Consider the following 20849-nt stretch of genomic DNA (forward strand, 5'->3'; position numbering starts at 1 on the left):
AGTGAAAAAATAGTAGTACATAAAAAAGTTACCCAAGATTTCTTTATTGGGGTGAGGGTAACTTACGATGTTTTAATGTAAATCTATCATTGTATTTATTTAATTTATATATTTATGTAATACCAGGTTACAGAATAACAGCACAGTAAAATGATATCAACAGTACTCTACAGAGATGCCAGGGCATCTGTGTGCATTCTGGCGTGTAAGTGTAAATGCGTAGTCTTGAACAGACTCAGGCCGACCACTCTTGAGACGTTAATTGAAACCCAACCGTCAAAAAACATCGGTATCCATAGTCTAGGCTGTAAATCCAAACAAAATCAACTGCCTTTACAAGGACTCGAACCTTAGAATTCTCGACTTCGAAAATCAGCTGATTTTGCGATAACGAGTTTAACCGCTAGACTAATCCGGCAGGTCATATGTTTAATAAACTAAACAGAGTTTAAAAAACTCAAAAAAATTGATTTTTTTCTGCTCATTCACCTCAAAAATCACCTTCAAAAATTTATTTATTTATTTTTCTACGTTTACTTTGTTAAATGGAAGAAACTAAAAGTTCCATTGTACAACCAGTAAAACTTTGATCCTTTTTTTGAGGGTAGGGGTTGAATTGAAAATGACATTTTTTGGTAATATTATTATTAACGGTTTAAAAAAAAACCCAAATTTAAAAAAAAAATCATAAAAATCGATATTTTTAAACTTTGATCAGCCGCCTCCAATACTTTCCCCAATATATATATATTTTTTTTTTTTTTTTGAGTCACCTGCACGATTACTATTACGCCTAGGAATACATAACAAAAATTGTTTAAAAATAAGCAATAAAGAGAAAGATCTTATTATCCGATTATCTTTTTTTCGAATTTTGGGAAAGGAATTCTGAAATAAATTTTTAAAAAAATAGTAAGATAAGCAAGCATACACGCAGTCACAGAGCTTAATATAAAAAGGGGTTATGTTAACGAAATTTTGAGAAAATTACTCCAAACCCCCATCCCCTGGATATATTGACCCCAAAATTTTACCAATATATTATCCCATATACACGAGTCTGTACCAAATTGCATAAAATCGGTTTATCTAGTCAAAAGTTATAAAGCTTCAAACATGCCCCGATACCGTCACCACCATGCTAAAGTAACGAATGTGAAAAATCCCATTTTGCAGATTCGTCAGCAGACGACTGATCTGAGTGTCCTGTGCATCTTGTGGTAAATTATCCAATGCACATCTCTTTTAGGAAGGCTAGTTTAAACCTTTTCACTTTTACAAATATGCATTCCTATTTAAAATTTAACACTGAAACTGCTGTTTAGCTCTCCTGAAAAATTGAGTTTTTCACATTCGTACTTTAGCATGGTGGCGACGATACAAACATTACTCTCCACTTCTTTTGTACTTGGGATACCTGGATCGTGAAACGTCAAAAATACAAAAAGATTTCATATCACATTTTTTGACTGATTATCCGACTTTTCTTTTTACATCGTAGTTCTAGAGCTATGAAGTCAGGGAAATAAAATTAAATGCGATTAAAAGTCCAAATTAATTAATTATTTAAACTATAAACAAAATAAAATAGTGTTAACATAAATATATGACGATTATAAATCGTTTTAAAAAACCTACAAAATAAACCATTATTCTGAAACATCGATGATAATTACCTGAACGTAATATGTTGAACTTTATACAAACAAATTTAGGGTTTTTTAAATTTTACTTTCTCGCCTAGCGCTATAGCAGAGCTGTAACTGTAGAAGGAAAAGTGTGGTGGTAATCGGTCCAATTTGGGCATAAGCGGTTTTCACCAGATCTTTACGTTTTGACGCCTAAAAAACCCCAAAAAACCGGTTGGAAATTTTCCGGATGTTCGTATGTACGTGCGTGCGCGCACGCACGCGTATGTGTTCGGTATTAGATGTCGCATCCTAAAACATCTTAATCTCCAGAATTTCACGATGTATTTTGAGCAAACCTGGAGAGATTACTTCTACTTATGGGGGATCGATGCCATTAAATTTTCCACTTAAAAGGTCAACTTAGATGAAGTATCCCGAGATTTCGCCTAATTAAGGTCTTATTTGTTTTAGGCACATTTGTTAACAATTAAAAAAAATATTTTCAAAAAAAAATTTTGCAAAATCGCACCCCTACTTCAAAATAACCCCTAAATAAACTAATGGCTAAATGGGCATAATGTGTCATTAGTACCCCCTCTTACCACAAAGAGCGCTAGTGTAGCACTAACGTACAGCTGTTGTACCGTCTTCTGTGTTGTAACATCACAGGTGAGTTTAGAATTAAATAAATTAATAATATTTAAAGTGTAAAACGTTTTTAAAGTGGCGCTAATTTCATTCACGCAAACTCGCGAGAATGAAATACGGTATGCGCGCGCGTTTTAGTTAGAATCATTGAATTAAATAAACAACAAATATTATACTTAAATAAAATGATAAATACTTTAAATTAAGTGATGTGTGTAAGCCGTGCATCAAGCCGGCCTCCGTGGCGCGAGTGTTAGCGTCTCTGCCTTTCTTCCGAAGGTCCCGGGTTCGAATCCCGGTCAGGTATGGCTATAAATCATTCATCTCATCCTCTGAACCAATACCTAACGGTGGTCGCGGAGGTTAAGCAAAAAAGAAAGAACAAAAAAAAGCCGTGTATCAGAAAAAAGCTTAGTGGCGGGAATTTCCCACAACTGTGTTATCAGCTTTTTTTAATTAGCATTATTAAAAATCCATCGGTAGAGTAATATTTTTCTATAAAGAAAAATTTTAATTAAATTTTGAAAATTTTTTTTTAATTGTAAATTTATTTATTGTAATTTGCAAAGAAAAAATAAAGCCTTTCTCGTATTTTGTTGAGAGTTATACGGAAGTAGTTGTCATCTAGTTTGATAGAGATGAATATTGTTATTTTTTGAGATAAGTAATTCTTTTTATCAAAGATATTACATTCATTAATATGAATGTAATGTATACATAACGACAGGTTAACGTTTTTAATTTTCTAAATATTTATCTACATACTTATGGTCGGCAAACGAAAATCTGATAATTCAGTTTTGTATCTTAGAAACTCGTTCTGATTTTTTTAAAGAAAGCCCTAAAATATTGAATACTTTAGACGGAAATATACATATAAACATAATAAATATTTAATAATCTATTTATTTGTACAGTAACATCAGGCTTACGCCCACTTACAGTTACCGATGGATTAAAATGAGATTTATGGGGTTGCAAAAATGCCATGACCGGGATTCGAACCCGGGACTTCCGGATGAAAGGCTGAGACGTTATCAATAATAATAATAATAAGTTGTATTTACTGTTAATAATATCAATAAAATAAAACCAACATAGTTTTTTATTAAAGTCCTTTGAAGTAAAACAGTACGATTTAGTTTTGTTGTAAAAGAAACTTTATAATATACTATTAGAACTAGTCATAATAAACAACTGCCCAGAAATTTCTGTTTTACGGGCAGCAGAATACTATAATAATTATCATTAATGGGAATTTTATTCGTGCGATTAGCAATGTTACGTCAACCTGATAAGCGTAATACAATGGTTTTAAACCGTTATAGAATTCTGTTAATCAACAAGATTTGTGTACGAGGAATTACAATAATCAGAATAATAAAACTGATAACAAAATTACGGTATAACCAAATTTATAAAGCTCATGCTTTAACAAATTGTATTTTGTTTTAATTACCTATTATTGGTTATTAAATGAGTATTTATCTAGTATTAATCTTTTTTAATGTTTTGTGTTTATATGTAGTATTGCATATGAGCCATACGATATCTAGTATTGGCTAGGTTAGTAGTAGGTAAAACATACTATATAGTACATATATAATACACGTACATATGTAATACATATAGACTAGTATAGTCTAGTCTACGTAAAATGAGAAGTTTATTTTTTTAATTTTTCGCGAATTTTTATAAAGTTATTTGTGTAATTTATAAATTATAAATAACTTGAATGTTAAAAATGTATTATAGTGATAATTACGTATTACTTAAAACCTCTGTTGAAATATAAGCTGTCAATGATGTTGAAATTTTACAGAATCTTTATAGAGCTTAAAAAAAATTCTGAATAGTAATGTAAAAAAAAATAATCGCTATTTTAGCATATCTTATTTTTCTTAAATAAATAAAAAATTATTTTTACATGTTTTATATAAAAGTCATCGGTAAACTTTTTTTATTCAATCCTCTCTAAAAGTATTAAATTAAATTAATTATTTACTCCATGGTATCCCATAATTTTAAAGGATACAAAGATCTATGAAGGAGTGATCGTTATTTTACATATAATAAGTACATCGTACTTATGATACGTAATAATATCCGGTAAAATAAAAATATAAATAAAATAAGTTATATTATAATCACTAATTAACAGAAAAGTTCAACTGATTTTTTAGCTAAATATTTACATTCAGGTAGATCCAAATTTAAATAACAATAAACACCAAAAATTATTTAAAAGTTAAATTACACATTAATTAATCAAATTAATTGATTTTAATTAATAATATAGTGATTTTAAAACAAAATAAAAATCTATTTAAATTTTATCAATAGATATTTGATTTTGTATATAAAAAAGTATTGTAGTGTAAAAAAACGATTCGGATAATCTAGGTTCGGATAAACGAGGTTACGTAAAAATTTGTTGCTGCACTGCAGCAGCAGCAGAATTAGTAGTAGAAGTAGTATAGTAGTAATAGTATTTTATTTGATGATACCTTACTTATTACTAAAACACATGATTTTATTAATTTTTAAGTAGATAACAATTTTAATATCGTTTAGAAGTAATGTAAATACGATGCACTCTTGGGTAAGGACATAAAGGAATAAACATGACCTTAAAAAACGAAAATATATGAAGTTCTTGACATAAGAATTATAATATTATTATTACCGAGACAAAGAAATGAACCGAGGTACAACACAAGAAAGAGATTTTTACTTACAGCTTGGTCGGAGAATTCAACGACGCCTAAGAGCAGCAGGAGTGTTAGAACAAGCCGGTGTGGCATAGTTGTACCCATCTGACTGTAGTCGAGTCGGCAGTCGTACCCCGGGGAGGGGGGTACCATTTCATCTTATTGTACGGGGAGGTAAGAGGGGTAAAACAGGGAGGAGAGGAGCGAGAGACACACAAGGCAAGGGGGGGCAAAGGGTGTGTAGCTCCGAGACGAGCCCAGTGCAGTGGTGATCCGACGAGGATCCAGAAGGGACCACCATGTATCCGCGGCTTCCGCAGAGGTCAGTAGATCTACTAACCAACAACGAACGATCTTTTTCCATTCTTACATACTCTTCTTCACGAACACAATCCTTCACGTTTTACTTTTATACCTTTCTACTAAAAACTAAGTATATTATAGTTTCAGTGAGAGTATATATATCGACAGTACACTTATGCATCTTTCGTATCTTACTGTTCCAGGGTCCTCCTTTGGCAGCCTCTGCTTTGGCTGACCCTCGGATTTAATTATTTTGTAACGGGAGCGATACAGGTAAGCAATCGATTTATATTTTCATTTTTTCATAAAATCTATTTTTTATTATATTTTTTATATATTTATAAAATAAAATTTGTTTTTACATAAATCAATATAATTTGTATAATTTTACTACAAAGTGAAAATCAAACCGTAGAAAAAATATTAATCTAAAAAAAATAATTATTTGTGTTTTAATTATTAATCACAGTGAAAGTTAATGATAAGAAATTCACCCACACACGCACGTTATATATACTTTTTTTTTACATACACCCATGCCCGTTTCATCTTATTGTAATGTATTTACAGTTTAGAAACTCTTGGTAAAACTCCAAAACAAAACCGCCTTAACTGATCACTTTAATCATAAACTCTACCTACTTTATCAAATTTTTATTTATAAATATTAATATTTTCTTTTCATCTTAAAATCAAGAAAATGATTTTATCTTCAGATTAAAATATTAATATTTTATAAGTATTTATTAGTGACAATAAATAACTGTTAATAATTTATGGTAGCTCCCGAAACTATTTATTAATATCCGGAATAATGCTATTATTATTACATAATTTAATTTTTGTTTGTTTGTAAAAATACATATTAAATAAAATATATATATATATATATATATATATATATATATATATATATATATATATACATATATATATATATGTATATATATATATATATACGTTTTAAATCTCTTATTTATATATATATATTTTTTTTTTCTCCGAAAAAAAATTAATAATTTCGGTAATTTTTTTTTAATTTAAATGTCTTATTCGGGTAAAATATTTATAAAAATTATTAAATTAAAAAACATATATGTAATTTTCTTATCACAACAAAAATTATAAAACGGAACCTGTTATTATTTATAAATAATTATATTTTTATATTTATTATTGTAGTTAATAATTTTGATGAGAGAATAATCCAAACAATGTTTATCTATCAATCAAAAATTGTGTAAGAAATTTACCGTAAAATGACATAACTTAAGTAAAAAAATTTACGGTAGAATAATAATTGAACGACTATAGATCGGGGATTAAGCATCAGGTCAGGGATTTGCTAGTTCAAATCCTAGCTCAGAACCCGTTAAATTTTTATAACAAAACGAAAACCTTTTCTAACTAGGTTAATTTATTATAAAGTTACACCTTTCAGTAGAAAGGAGAACTAAATTTTAATTTACCGTAACATTATGTTATTTTATTTAATTTAACGTAGGTTAGAAGTTATACATGCAATCATCACCTCCTTATAGTACCGTTGGCAAATAGAAAAAATAGCCAACGGTAAATGATTATTTTAACTAAATATATTTGTTACAAGCTATAATTTGGAAAAAAATTAATTGATTTTAATGAAAATAAAATTGTGAAAGTGGTGAGGTACAGTTTCTTAAATTATTAAAAATTTCTTTTAATTTCTCTCATGGTCTAAAAAATCACTTAATATGTTTAGGGTATAAATTTAATAAATATATTTATTATTTAAATAAATTTAAACGATAAAAAAACAAGAACAAAATTAGCAAAACTTTAAAAATATGTAAATTTGTATTTTTCACAATATTACGTAGTATTTCTGTTTTTTTTTATCATAAAACGTAATGAACTTATAAAAATTGTAGCCGACATTCGTAGCTGAATAGATAGCGTCTCGGCATTTCGTGTGGAGGACCCGGGTTCGAATCTCGGTCAAGCCATCTTTTCATATGCTACCAATTTCCACCAAGCTAATAACCATAGCTGCTCATGCCCGCTCTTTCATAACAAAAAAAAAAAAAAATTGAAATAAATAATATACTGAATTGAAAGAGAAGATAAATTAGAATATAAAATAAATTATTTAATAAAAGAAATATTTTAAAATATGCAGAAACATATTATAAATGGATTTTTAATTAATTATTTTAAATTAATGAAAAAAAAAATTACCTAAATTTAAAATACAAGAAAAGATTATTAGATATTTAAAAAAAAAAAACTTATTTTAACTATTCATATTTACCAAAAAAAAAAAAGATTAATTGCATTTTAAAATTAAAAAAACGGCAAAAAAAATGAGATAAAAATTGATTAAAAATAAGGCCATTTAAAGTTTAAAAAATATATTTTTTTTAATATTAGTTCTAAATAATAATAATAGTAATAATAAGTCAGTATTATTAATAATAATCAGTGAAAAAAAGAGGAGGCTGTTTCCGGTTCCTTTTCCTTTCCTCCCCCACCATACATATTCCCCTCTTTTTTTAACATCCCCCTCTCCTTTTAAGGCATTCCTCCTACACTAAAATTTATCTATAGCTACTTTAATATCCCTGCTTCATCTTGTTAATTATCTTTTTATAAAAAATAAAACAGTAGTAATTTATTAATTATTTATTTTTTTTTTTTACAATAATTAAAATCTATTAAAACAAACCTTTGTTCTGATTCCATTTTTGTTTTCTGATTTTATCAACTTTTTAATTTATTTTGTGTTCTTGATAAAATTGTTCATTATACAAAGATAATGATATCAGTTCTTTATTTTTTGTGTATTTTATATATATATATATAATATTCAAGAGTATCTCATAAATAAAAAAAATGAAAAGAAATAGAATTTCATGATGTTCTGTAAAATTAATAAAATTTCACATAAAAAATGTTGTATCGGCTTCCTTTTCAGTTAAGTGCTTGCAAAAACTGTTTTCAGTTCAGAATAAAGAAAAAAAAAATTCAAAATTGTTAATACAGTAATTGTTTAAAATGCCCTTCACTCATTAAACAATATTCCGATCGATTTAAAATTGTTTTGATGGGTCTTCTTAATGAATCAAAATTGTTTTATATTTCAACTTTGTTGAAAAATCATATCTCTAATTTTTCTGTTCTAGATACGTTTTGTTCATATTACGATCCAATAGACAGTAGTCTATTAAGACTCTATCTGTGATAAGATCTGATGACCTAGAAGGCCGCCAATTAATTGGTTCGCCTTGACCGATCCAGTTGTTCGTAAATCTTATAATCAATAATTCCTAACTTCTTAAAAAAAATAATAAACGAGAAGCCCTATTATTTTCAAAAATCATTTCTTGTCTCGTTAATAATGGGAGTATCTTCTAAAAATTGTGGAAGATTACTTTCTAGAAAATTAAAGTACACATTTTCCGTAAGGCGACCGTAAAAACTTAATTGTTCTATAATATGCTTGACAGAAATACCACACCAATCATTAACATAAAACACCATTTCTTAAAAAAAACCTTATAAATAAAAAAAAAAAAAAACGGACTTTGTGACGGTTGATTTGAAACCAATAACAGGAATTTATACGTAGCCCAAAGCTTCCAGACAGTAAATCTGAACCATCACCGACTGGTAGGGGTAGAGATTTTCTTTACGAAGTATTTGACGCACGGTACTGCACGACAAACCGGTGAGATCTGAGATTCTTCTAGTACCAAGCTTCAGGTTATAAAATATAAAAGCTATTTTTATTTATAATAAATTTTTACTTTCATCATAATGAACTTAATAACTTTCATCACTTGGCATCATAGCTCTAGAGCAGTGCAGTAAGAAGAAAAATATGATAAACATCAAAATGTCAAAAATTGGGTATGGTTTTTTTGTATTTCTCGACGTTTGATGACCTAAGGACCAAAAAAAAAAAAGAACAAAAAAAGTGAGGGGTAATGTTCAAACGTACATAAATAAATATATTGACGTGTTTGAAGCTTAATAACCTTTAATTGGATAAGCCGATTTTGATGCAATTTTGTACATAGATTATGCGATTTGTTGGTAAACGTTTGGGATCAATTTTCTCAAAATTCTGCAGATATAACCCCACTTTATATTAATACTAAGCTCATTACATGTAAGAAAGCTTATCTTATCATTTTTTTAAAAAAGTTTTTGCCCAAAATTCCCACTTCCCCCAAAATCGCAAAAACTATCTTTTTATAAATTGCATATTTTTTAACAGATTTTTTTTATGTCGTCTTAGGCATAGTGTTAATGCAAGTAAATAAAAAAAAAAAATATTTTGGGAACAATATTGATGATGAGGAAGGCGATCAAATTCAAAGATATTGAATTTTTGAACTTTTCAAATTTTTTTGGTTTATTGAAACTTTTAATATTAATAAAAGTTTAAATAAAGTTTTAATAATACTCGTAATATTACAATACAATTCATAAATCACTCCCCAAAAAAAGATTTTTGCTAACTATTTATTGGTAGTATGTTTTTCAGTGGAAATTTTTAAAATTTTTTCCACTTAATATAGTATAAACTTAGAAAAATAAAAAAAAAAAATTCTTGGAAGGTGATTTTGGACGCGGGGAAGCAAAAAAATTAACAAATACCAACTTTTTGAATTTTTTTAACTTTTTTCGTTTATCTAAACATATAATGATAATTTTTCAATAAAAGTTTATTATAAATTACCCCTACCCCCCCCCCCTTCCCAAATTAGGTAACTTTTTTCATATATCATTATCTTTCCATTATTTAAAAATTAATAACCAATGCAGGAAATTATTATAACTTTGTTGTCAGATTTTTTTTAAATGGAACTCAATGAAATTAAAATAAGTTATTAAACTATTGTATTTCATAATTTTTCTATCTATTAATTTTTTTCTAGTTTTTGTTTCTAAATATTTTCTAATATTGATTTTTATTTCGGTTTTGTTTTAAATTACAGGCGACCTTAAATTCCTTTTCATTATATGAAGATATTACTAAGATATATTTTTTAAGAATTAAGTTCTGTACAAATTTTCTTGGAATTTATTATTCGCTTTTTTAGCAATTTAATGAAGTTATTACGTCAAACCTAAAAAATAGTGATTTGAGACGCTAATTTTTTGTTTTGAAAAATAATTTTCTAAAAAGATTATGCTAAGTACTTAGGACATTTTGTTCAGTATTAAATTCTCTAGAAGTTTTGTTTAAATGTTTTACGTTTTTATTACCCGTTTAACAAAATGATCGCACGTCAAACTTAAAAGCCAGAGTTTTTTTACTCGACTTTATTAGTTTTCACACCAGATTTTTCAAAACTTACTGCAGATACGGTACTCGAACCTATTTCATTCGATTTTTCAGTTCAAAAACTATAAAAATCATTAATTGATTTCTTTAATTAACATTCTGAAAGTTTCAGTTCTACCTTATTTCATCGGGATAGCTGAAATCCGAGCGAAATCTTTCACTAGCCGTAACTCGCAAACAAAGCATTTAAGACGTATGTTTATACAAGCTTTTCCATTATTTTAACGAGTAGAACAGGTTATGAAAGTCCTGTGAGAAATTCGTGATACACCTGCATACGTATAATTTTCATTTCAATTAAACTAATATTTTTTTAGAAGCGAAATAATAATTTTTTATTTAATTATTAAAAAATGATAATTTTTTAAATACTTCGAATGATAAAATGAAAGTTTTGAAATTTATCCGTCTGAAATTATTTTATGTATTTTTCTGTCTTACTCTTCATAAAATGATTCGGTCTGGATTATTCTTTTTTTCTTTTAGAGAAAAAATTCCTTGTTTGGTCGTATCGTAAATATTTATCTAGGTAAACTAAGGAAAACCCATCGGGTTGGTCTAGTGGTTAACGCGTCTTCCCAAATCAGCTGATTTGGAAAGTCGAGAGTTCCAGCGTTCAAGTCCTAGTAAAGCCAGTTATTTTTACACGGATTTGAATACTAGATGGTGGATACCGGTGTTCTTTGGTGGGTTGGGTTTCAATTAACCACACATCTCACGAACGGTCGAACTGAGAATGTACAAGACTACACTTCATTTACACTCATACATATCATCCTCATTCATTCTCTGAAGAATTATCTAAACGGTTGTTTACCGGAGGCTAAACAGGAAAAGAGAGAGAGGTAAACTAAGGAAAGTGTTATTTTTTGTCTACAAATCGTAAGACAATATTTTTTATCATCATATCTTAAATAATGACAAATAAAAAACTTCATCCCTTCACATATTCAAAGCATTTTTGCAAGAAAACGTCAGGGTAAAAAAAAAATAAATTATTACATCTATTTTTTTTAGTAATATCCTATCTCATACTCTTTATTAGTTTCGTTAAGTGTTAGTTTGTTCTTTTACCAAATGCAATTTTTTTCCTCTTTGTGAATTTGACTAACAGTTTTTTCTTACTGTAAACAATTTTTCAAAGTCTTACTTTTTTGTTACGCCACTTTGGGGCCGGACTTGCTTTAATAAGAACATAACTCCAAGGAATAATCAGGGAGAATTATTCACCACTGCACTTCCTCCACCATCTTTTTACGGATGATCTTGATCAACATCGTGGTATCCGCATGCCACGCCCGTTAGCTCTGCAGCGTAGTCGTCCTAATGATGTTATCTACGGTAAGCACCCCGATTTCCCTCCGGCATACTTCCCTATGCTGCAGAAACCGATTATAAATTATCACAGTTTGTTCTGTGGTGTTTCTCTCCCCGGAATAATCACATTATTGCGGATCGCAGAGCTATGTCTTAAAACATCTACGACCGATAAGGAACTAGGTCAACTCGTACCCGAGCTCTTCCTGTTTGCAATCCAGGCGTCTCTGGAGGTCAGGGATCAGTCAATAGTTCAATCTGCTCTTCGATATTTAATCCCGATCTTTAAAAACTTCCTAATTTCCATATGACGTATTCTATATCATAATTTTATCGTCTTATCTTTTATCAAGTATTCGTCCAATCAATTGGACGGTTAATCAAAATTTCAAATATGATTTCTGACTTACAGAAGGAGGCAAATCGCTAAGTTTTATCAGGGTAAGATTTCTATAACCTTTATCAAATAACATAAACAAAATTGAAATATTGTGATTTAATTTTTTTTTTTTTTTCAAAAAAATGTTCTGTTACAAGGAAAATTATTTATTGATACCAAAGAGGTCATGGTCAATTAATTATTCAGTTTGGCTATAAACGTAACGATTACACCGAAGTTCATCTTTTGTACTAACTATTTCTCATAGTCAGTACCGTTGATGCCAAACATAAAAAATTAAAAAAAAGAAGATGTTTTTAAATTTCACGGGATCCCGTGATCCCGAGAGGCCCCGTGAAGAAACCACTGAGTCGGCTTCGGGGTTCACCTGGGCCCTAAGGGTCTAGGTTCTGGCTAGACGGGCCGGCTAGTTTAATTATAATACAATCAAAAAATTTCATTTTGTAGAAATAGTATTTCTCTGTGATGAATTTCTAAATAACAAAAATTTTAATAAAAAAATACAAAAAAGACATGATTTTTCTGTGACCCCTTCAACGAGTGTTAAAAACAATTTGCAATACACAGCTTCTTAACTGTAATACATTTTTAAAATGTTTAATATATTTAACTTAAACATATTTCACATGTTTGTATTTAGTTAATTAATATGGGTTGAGCCAACCATTATTTTTATGTTTCGCTTGTCACGCATTGGCAAGCAGCATGTTACCAGCTGCTGACAAGCTGATGCTTGCCAGTGTATGACTAGCGAAAGTCGTGGCTCAGCCAACCATTGGTGTCACGCCGTGCGTATATTTTATTAAGTAAGATAAAATGACATCTTGTCTTAATCGATTCTGTATGCACGTATTGCTGTATATATGTATAACTGTATGTATTATTCAAGTTATCATAACATGACATCTTATCTTAATAAAATATATCATAGCATGTCGCCAACGGGTGCCTGAGCCGCGGCTTTTGTCACTAGTCACCTACTGGCAAGTAACAGCTTGTCAGCCGGTCCAACTGACAAGATCCTGCTTGTCACCCGCATGCTGCCACGTCTCTGCGATCCGATGCTCAAAAAGCCACCTCAGAGGCGCGACCTCAGTTCTATTTCCCACCTTAACTTTAGGTCACCAAAAAAGATTTACTAGATTTTGTATATTGAATCTCCATATAGTATGTTGCATATCGGTCCGTTTTGAATAAAACCTTTTGTCACACTTAAATAATTTATGTAGATATTGAATATAAAAGCGCGCTCCATGCTTTTCATTGTGGTCTTGCGAAAATAGATAACTTTAAACATTTTATTTTGTTGAAATCAAAATTGTCTTCTATTTATGCTTGCCGGATAATCCATTTTTTAGATTTTTTAAAAACGCGTTTATAAATTTTATTTTAATTAATACTTTTTATTAGTACGATGTTTAAATATCCACAAATGCCACCTAAATAACCACAAATGCTACCTAGATCAACGCAAGATGCAGGAATTGTGGTTGTTGCAGACATCTTGAAAACTTGTCTATAATACGGCAGTTTTCGATATCTCTTACAAGGGTCTTCGAAGCGTTACGTTAGTCGATCGACTACATCGATGTTCATCCCGAAAACCTACTGCGCATATTTACTTACTCCTCTCCACCTTCTGCGCATGAGCAAGCGGTAACCGTGGAACGAAATCGTTAACCGTGGAACGAAAGTGAGTTAAAGAAAAGCACCTAAAAATGCCGATCTTTTTGGCAGGGCGGTTGTAAGTTCCTAGGCTTTCTAGGTTCATAGACTTCCTAGGTTTTAACTTCCTTGCTTTGATCCGGTAGATCCCGGTTTCGAATACCGGTTAGGTATGGAAATTTTTATACTAAAAAATTTCCAAAGAAGTATTGGAACCGCAGAACATAAAGTAAAATTTGAGCTTTTTGGCAAAGCGATAGCGTCTCGGTTAGTCTACCGAGAAAGTCCTGTGATCAAACAGTGGATTAAGATTTTTATAAGTACATGTAATAACTAAAAAATAAATTACACATTTTTTTAATCAAAAAATATTTTTTGAAGAAAACTGTATAAATATAAAAATGCTGCCATGTATTTAAAAAAATTATATGAATAACATTTTAAATGTAAGTAAAAATGAAAACGGTAGCAATAATAAAAACAATGGTCTACTTTTATTCAAAATAGTAAAAATAAGTATCGATTGTAAAAATTTATGCTAAGTTCAGCGATAAAATGCCTTCTTCCATTAACCGCTGTACCAGTGGAATTTAAACCCTTTCTAACACAGTATAAAAACCTAACTGCACATGATAAATATTATTTGTTATATATATATATATATATATGAATATACTCTTTCTCTCACTCTATATATATAGTCTAATTAAAACAAGTATTTGAACAATTTTAATAATTAATTTCTTCAATTTTTAAATAACGTAATGATGTTTATAGTCGTCATTATGGTTTATATAGTCAGAATTTAATATTTTGATACAATTTTGCTTGTTTTGCAGACATTTAAAATAAGCATCGCATGACCGTATGTCCCATTTAAAGTTCATGAGCCGCCCCTGCTCACCCCGCCATCACTGAAGGTCGAATACTCTAAATTAGAGCTTACTGAGTTAGCTTCTCTTATCGGAGATGAGTTTCAAAAACAGAATCGGAATACTTCAAATAACAAAAACATTAAAGGGGAGTATTCAACCGTAGTTCTAGCTATTTGAAACAAACACAATGTTTTCGGTTGGGCGATCAAAATTTAGTTTTAGTTGTATCATCTTTCTCGTCTTATCGAGGTCTTTAAAGTTAACTTTAAATAAAAATATCCCACCAAATGGTGATAATAAATTGAAAAAAAAACAACTTTTTAAAAATGTTTAAAAGGTAAAAACATACAGAAATAATTTTAATTAAGCGAAGTTGTGATTTTCTAGGAAGGTGGTGAAAACTTTTCTCTATTATTTTTTTTTTTTAAATACTAAAGAGTAAGGTCTTTCAACAAATGTAGATTTTTACATACAAAATGCAACGAGTAAATGCAAGATGTATTTAAATTTAAAAAAAAATTAAGCTTAAAAAATATTTTTCGTTATAGACCATGTGAGTTTCATGGGCAAAAATCTTTTATAATGATTTGAAAACCTATCGATGCAGAAAATATAGATGAAAAAAACTCCCATTAGCTCCTTTTCTGAAGCAAGATATATCTAAAAAAAGAAATATTTATACAGTCATTTTCTGGGGAGGGGATGAATATTAAATAAACATTTTTGGTAATTCCTGATCTCGATAAAGAAAACTTCATTCAACTTATGTAAGAAAAATTTTATTCCAAAGTGTCGCAGTAATGATTTAAAATTTTATTTGTGACAAAACACCCTTACCCCTTTATTCCAGAATATTAATACATTCTTTCCCCCGAAGAGCTACCATATTTGAAGAAAATTGGTTAACGGTGTCCAGGGTATTATAAGACCAAATACTGGCCAACATACATTCGTACACACGCACAAACGTCCGATGAAAAACTATTTTTTTTGAACTTAGGAGTATAATTTGTAAAATTTTGAGCGGGGCAAGTTAGAAGCGCGATTCATTAAAATGCTGCAGTTTGGAACGCTGACGTTTCTTTATCTGCGGTATCTATTGTAAACAAAATTAAATCAAATTAAAAAAATATTAAAATCAAATAAACGAAAAAAAATTAGGCAAAAATCTTTTATAATGATTTGAAAACCTATCGATGCAGAAAATGTAGATGAAAAAAACTCCCATTAGCTCCTTTTCTGAAGCAAGATATATCTAAAAAAAGAAATATTTATAAAGCCATTTTCTGGGGAGGGGATGAATATTAAATAAACATTTTTGGTAATTCCTGATCTCGATAAAGAAAGCTTCATTCAACTTATGTAAGAAAAATTTTATTCCAAAGTGTCGCAGTAATGATTTAAAATTTTATTTGTGACAAAACACCCTTACCCCTTTATTCCAGAATATTAATACATTCTTTCCCCCGAAGAGCTACCATATTTGAAGAAAATTGGTTAACGGTGTCCAGGGTATTATAAGACCAAATACTGGCCAACATACATTCGTACAAACGCACAAACGTCCGATGAAAAACTATTTTTTTTGAACTTAGGAGTATAATTTGTAAAATTTTGAGCGGGGCAAGTTAGAAGCGCGATTCATTAAAATGCTGCAGTTTGGAACGCTGACGTTTCTTTATCTGCGGTATCTATTGTAAACAAAATTAAATCAAATTAAAAAAATATTAAAATCAAATAAACGAAAAAAAATTAAATTAACAAAAAATTATCTTTTCATAAAGAATTCTTTTAATATTTTTTGGCGTAATATGAAATTTGAACAGTGTTATTTACTATCGCCTTATTTTATTATTGTTATTTATATTTAGTAATTGATTTTGTTTCTATATATTTTGAAATGATTGCTGTTACGGTTTAAAAATACAATATTTTTCTACCACGTTTTGTTTTGGTTTTAATCAAGCGGGTAGACGATGGAGTACTCTACCAAATCAGACGGGCGTATTTTTATCTCTCTTACTCCTTTGCCCTTACTCTGACTCTCTCTCACTCAGTTCTCTTTTTCTAAAGTTGTGTGAATCGATAGAAATCGAGCTCCTTTACAAACGTATATGGGCATGAACTATTACGATACGTATTTTTGACATTAAATAAGCCATTTTTAAACTTCGACAACTACTGAAGGCCCCCCGATGTTTCACTCAAACTTTCCCGAAATACGACCCCCAAATTTTTATGGAGAATTCGAATCAGGTCTCAAAACCCGGAGGGCGAATAATCTGGATTCACCGGAAATTAATTTGTAGATTACTCGGCATAAAAGTAGAATTTCTTAATTTTTTTTCCTGTTCATAGATTTTCTTAGAATTAAAATCTCTATATATTTTATTCGTTTATTAGCAAATTTAACAAAATTATTTTACGTCAAACCAGCTTAACATTAAGTTAAGAGAAATGTACTGGTTACTAAGCAGGGAGTCGCAACTATCTTATCTAACATGAAAATGATGTACTCAGCGATGCTGAAACCGATTTTGATCTACGGAATCCAGTTGTGGTGTAAGTCAAGCGAAAATAACATCGAAGTCGTACAACAATTTCAGAACAAACTATTGAAAAATATAACAGAAACAAAAAACTCTAAAATACACGATTATCTGGGATTATCAACTGATCGGGAGAGGATACGGCGATTCGGCATAATATACAAAATGAGACTGAACAAACATGTACATTGGCTTGTGGTTAACCTCCTGAATAAGAGCGAGGACATTGTGCTTAAAGCGACTGCATATAAGATCTGTAAGTTCACCGAGATTTTAGGTAAATCAGGTACTTTAGGTGTGCATCGTCAAAATTCTTCATTTCGTTTCACCACTTTAGTTGGTTATTTGATTCGTTTCACTGTTTTTTTCTTTTATTAGTTATTTGAGTGAATGATAAGACTGTTTTTTGGTGTTTTCTTGGCTTTTTATTTGTTCTGAACTCTGGAGTTTGATCAGTGTTCTTTAGACCCTTCTTTGTATGTACTTATTTATGTTTGGATATACTTATTAATGTTTATTATATATTTATGTATACATGTACAATTCTCTGACAGATTTCAATAGAAACCCTTTTCTGCATGTCGTTTTGATTTGGTATTCAAATTTACTTATGTTTCCAGTAAACTGGAGCCGATTTAAAATTAAACATTGCGGCAAAAAAAAGAAAAAATGTGTATATTTATGTATGTGTTGAACAGGATGCAGAAAATTCATGATTTATTAATATTATTTAAAAATTCATCATCAAAGTAATATTCTTTCTTTAAAAGAAAATATTTTAATTGTATTTTAAACAAGTTTGTGAGAAAATGTTATTAGTTGATTCTGTAAGTTATTAAAAATGTCAACGGAAGCGTAGTAAGGTCCTGTCCCATAAACCGAAGTATTGTGTTGTAGAGTTACACGAAAATAGTTCTGGTGTCTGATTTGATAGAGGTAAATGTTTATATATATATATATACATTTTTTTAAAGAATAAATGGCTATTCTTTTTAGCAATGATTATACATTCATAAATATAAATACAAGGATAAGTTAACATTTTTAATTTTTATAAATTTCTGTCTAGATGATTCATTATTTATATTTGTCAAACAATGATTTTGATTTTTGTATTTGAAAACACTTTATAACTTTTTGAGGGATACCCAAATATGATATATTTCAAACGAAAATTACGTAAGAATAATAAATATTTATTACTGACAAGTTTACTATTTTATTAAGCGACTTCAAAGCAAAAACCATGAGCTTTATTTGATCATTCCAAGAAAATTTGTCGTCTAATAAAGCACCCGAGTTTTTTTTAATAATTTTTTCTTTATGTGTCTGCACTTAGGCAAGTCCTTGGCGCGACATCTCTCTCCATTCTCCTTTATTCTAAGATATGTTTTGTTAAACCCGCTTTACAATTAGAAAAAGGTAAGTTGTACGCTAAGGTATTCTGTCATAAGGAACTTTAAAATACACTTAAAAAAAAACCACGTCAAATTTTAGATTATAAGAAGGAAAACATTTATTTTTAAGTAACGTAAAATATTTTTGTAAAATTATTTTGTATTCCGTTAAGATAACGTACAATGAATAAAAACGCTTTTATATTTTACTTTATTGTAATTAAACAACTGTCTGTCATTGCGTATTTTCATACATTATTCTTTTTAATTATGCATTAATTAATTTTTTGTGTTTTGTGATAAAAATTAAAGAATAATTTCATTTGGGAATGTCTTGTTTATAAGCAATTTATTATATAAATTCGTTTGAAAATATTGTATATAAAAAATATTTCAAACAATAGTTTAAAGAAAAAAAAAAGATAACACAGTTACAGAACTTCTATTTTTAATAGTGAATATATCACCTTTAACTCTCTGATAACATTAGAATATTTTTTATCATCCTAAAAACATCTCATGGCAAAAAAATTTTATGTAAATGTGAAAACTTTGAACTATTAGACAAAATTTGATCAGAAGATCTAAAAGGAAATTACGTTATCAAGTCATAAAACATTTGCATGGAATAGAGGAGAATATAGATGATTCTCCATCGTCAAGAACCTGTCAAAGAAAACTGGTTACCTAGAGGCATTAAATTATACGAAAAAAATTATCTACCGAATAAAATTTTGAGGTTTGGGAGGTATGACTTCTGTATCTCCTTAACCACTTAGTTAAATGGCATCAACACTATATACACAAATCATATTGCCAAATTGCATCTTTTTCTTTTTATGTTTAACCTCTGGGACCACCGTTAGGTATTTCTTCAGATGATAAGATGAATGATTTGTAGCGTGTGTGAAAATGCATGCCTGACCGGGATTCGAACCCGGTGTCTGTAGATGAAAGGCCGCGACGCTAACACTCGCGCTTCATCTAAAATCGGCCCATAGTCTGGAAATAACAAGGAAAAATAGGCGAACAAGCATATTATATATATATATATATATATATATACAGAGAGAGAGAGAGAGAGAGAGAGAGAGAGGAATCGTGAAAGTCTATAAAAAACCTCGAAGTGGAAAAGTTTATTTAATTACCATGGTTTTCCGTTGATAAAACAAAGTATAACTATTCGTATCTAGCTGCGATAATAAACATAATGAAATAACAATTGTTTTTGTAAGAAAACAGTAGTAGTTTATAAGTATAGTCGAGTAGATATCTTTTATCTATTTCTATTTTTAGACATAGAAAAAACAGAAAGAAAGCTACCTACACAAATATTATTTAATATATATTTATGCCTGTTTGTATGTTAACAGCAACAACATGCGTAATAATTTACCGTCTGATTTAATGTAATATTTAGAATAACTTAGGCGGTACTATTATAAAACATTTGCTTTTTGTCAGGAGTTAAGGATACATAAAACTTATTTAATGAGTTGCCGATTGTGTGCGTGTGTATTTGTATCTTACAAAGAACCTCAATACAATATATCCATGCGTTAACCGAATCTATACAGAGTTGCTCAATTTCAAAACAATTCAAGTAACCCACACGTATAAACATAATACATATTAAATAAGAAATATGACCTCCTGTAAATTAATTTAATAGTAATTCCTGTTGACTTTTTTTTTGTATCGGTTCAATAATATTTCTATTAAAAAACAGGTGGTAAATAAATGATTTGTAAGATACTATACGAATATAATTAATAACTCAATTGAATAATCGTATTTACGGGGGGGTCAGTCAAATATAAACCGAACTGTTGTCTTCACGACTCGCGTACAAATATAAGTGGGCTTATGTTCGTACGGAGGAATATTGACGTTGACGATATGTAGAGGGGATGATAGACTCTCCAATCGCCTCGGCATTTGCGTCTCTCTGGTCAGTAGCGTCATGTCAGAGCAAGAGATTCCACTGCCGGTTGCTCGACCTGTTATCGTGAAGTTTCTCA

General features: G+C 29.6%; 2 protein-coding genes across 3 annotated transcripts in view; one reads left to right on the forward strand and one right to left on the reverse strand.

Moving 5' to 3' along the window:
* The window catches only part of LOC142320508 (uncharacterized), a 525465-nt gene extending 520332 nt beyond the window's left edge, over nt 1-5133 (reverse strand). Inside the window, exon 1 of the mRNA XM_075358371.1 lies at nt 5018-5133. Coding sequence (XP_075214486.1) covers nt 5018-5095 — 78 coding nt within the window. The 5' untranslated portion in view covers nt 5096-5133. The remainder of the gene's footprint in view (nt 1-5017) is intronic.
* An 89-nt stretch (nt 5134-5222) lies between these two features.
* The window catches only part of LOC142320509 (uncharacterized), a 238609-nt gene continuing 222982 nt past the window's right edge, over nt 5223-20849 (forward strand). For both annotated transcript variants that reach the window (XM_075358372.1, XM_075358373.1), the window contains exons 1-2: nt 5223-5312; nt 5497-5566. In XM_075358372.1, the coding sequence (XP_075214487.1) occupies nt 5290-5312; nt 5497-5566 (93 nt within the window). In that variant the 5' untranslated portion in view covers nt 5223-5289. The remainder of the gene's footprint in view (nt 5313-5496; nt 5567-20849) is intronic.

Source organism: Lycorma delicatula, chromosome 2, assembly GCF_047948215.1.
Source record: "Lycorma delicatula isolate Av1 chromosome 2, ASM4794821v1, whole genome shotgun sequence".
NCBI classification, from domain to species: Eukaryota; Metazoa; Arthropoda; class Insecta; order Hemiptera; family Fulgoridae; genus Lycorma; species Lycorma delicatula.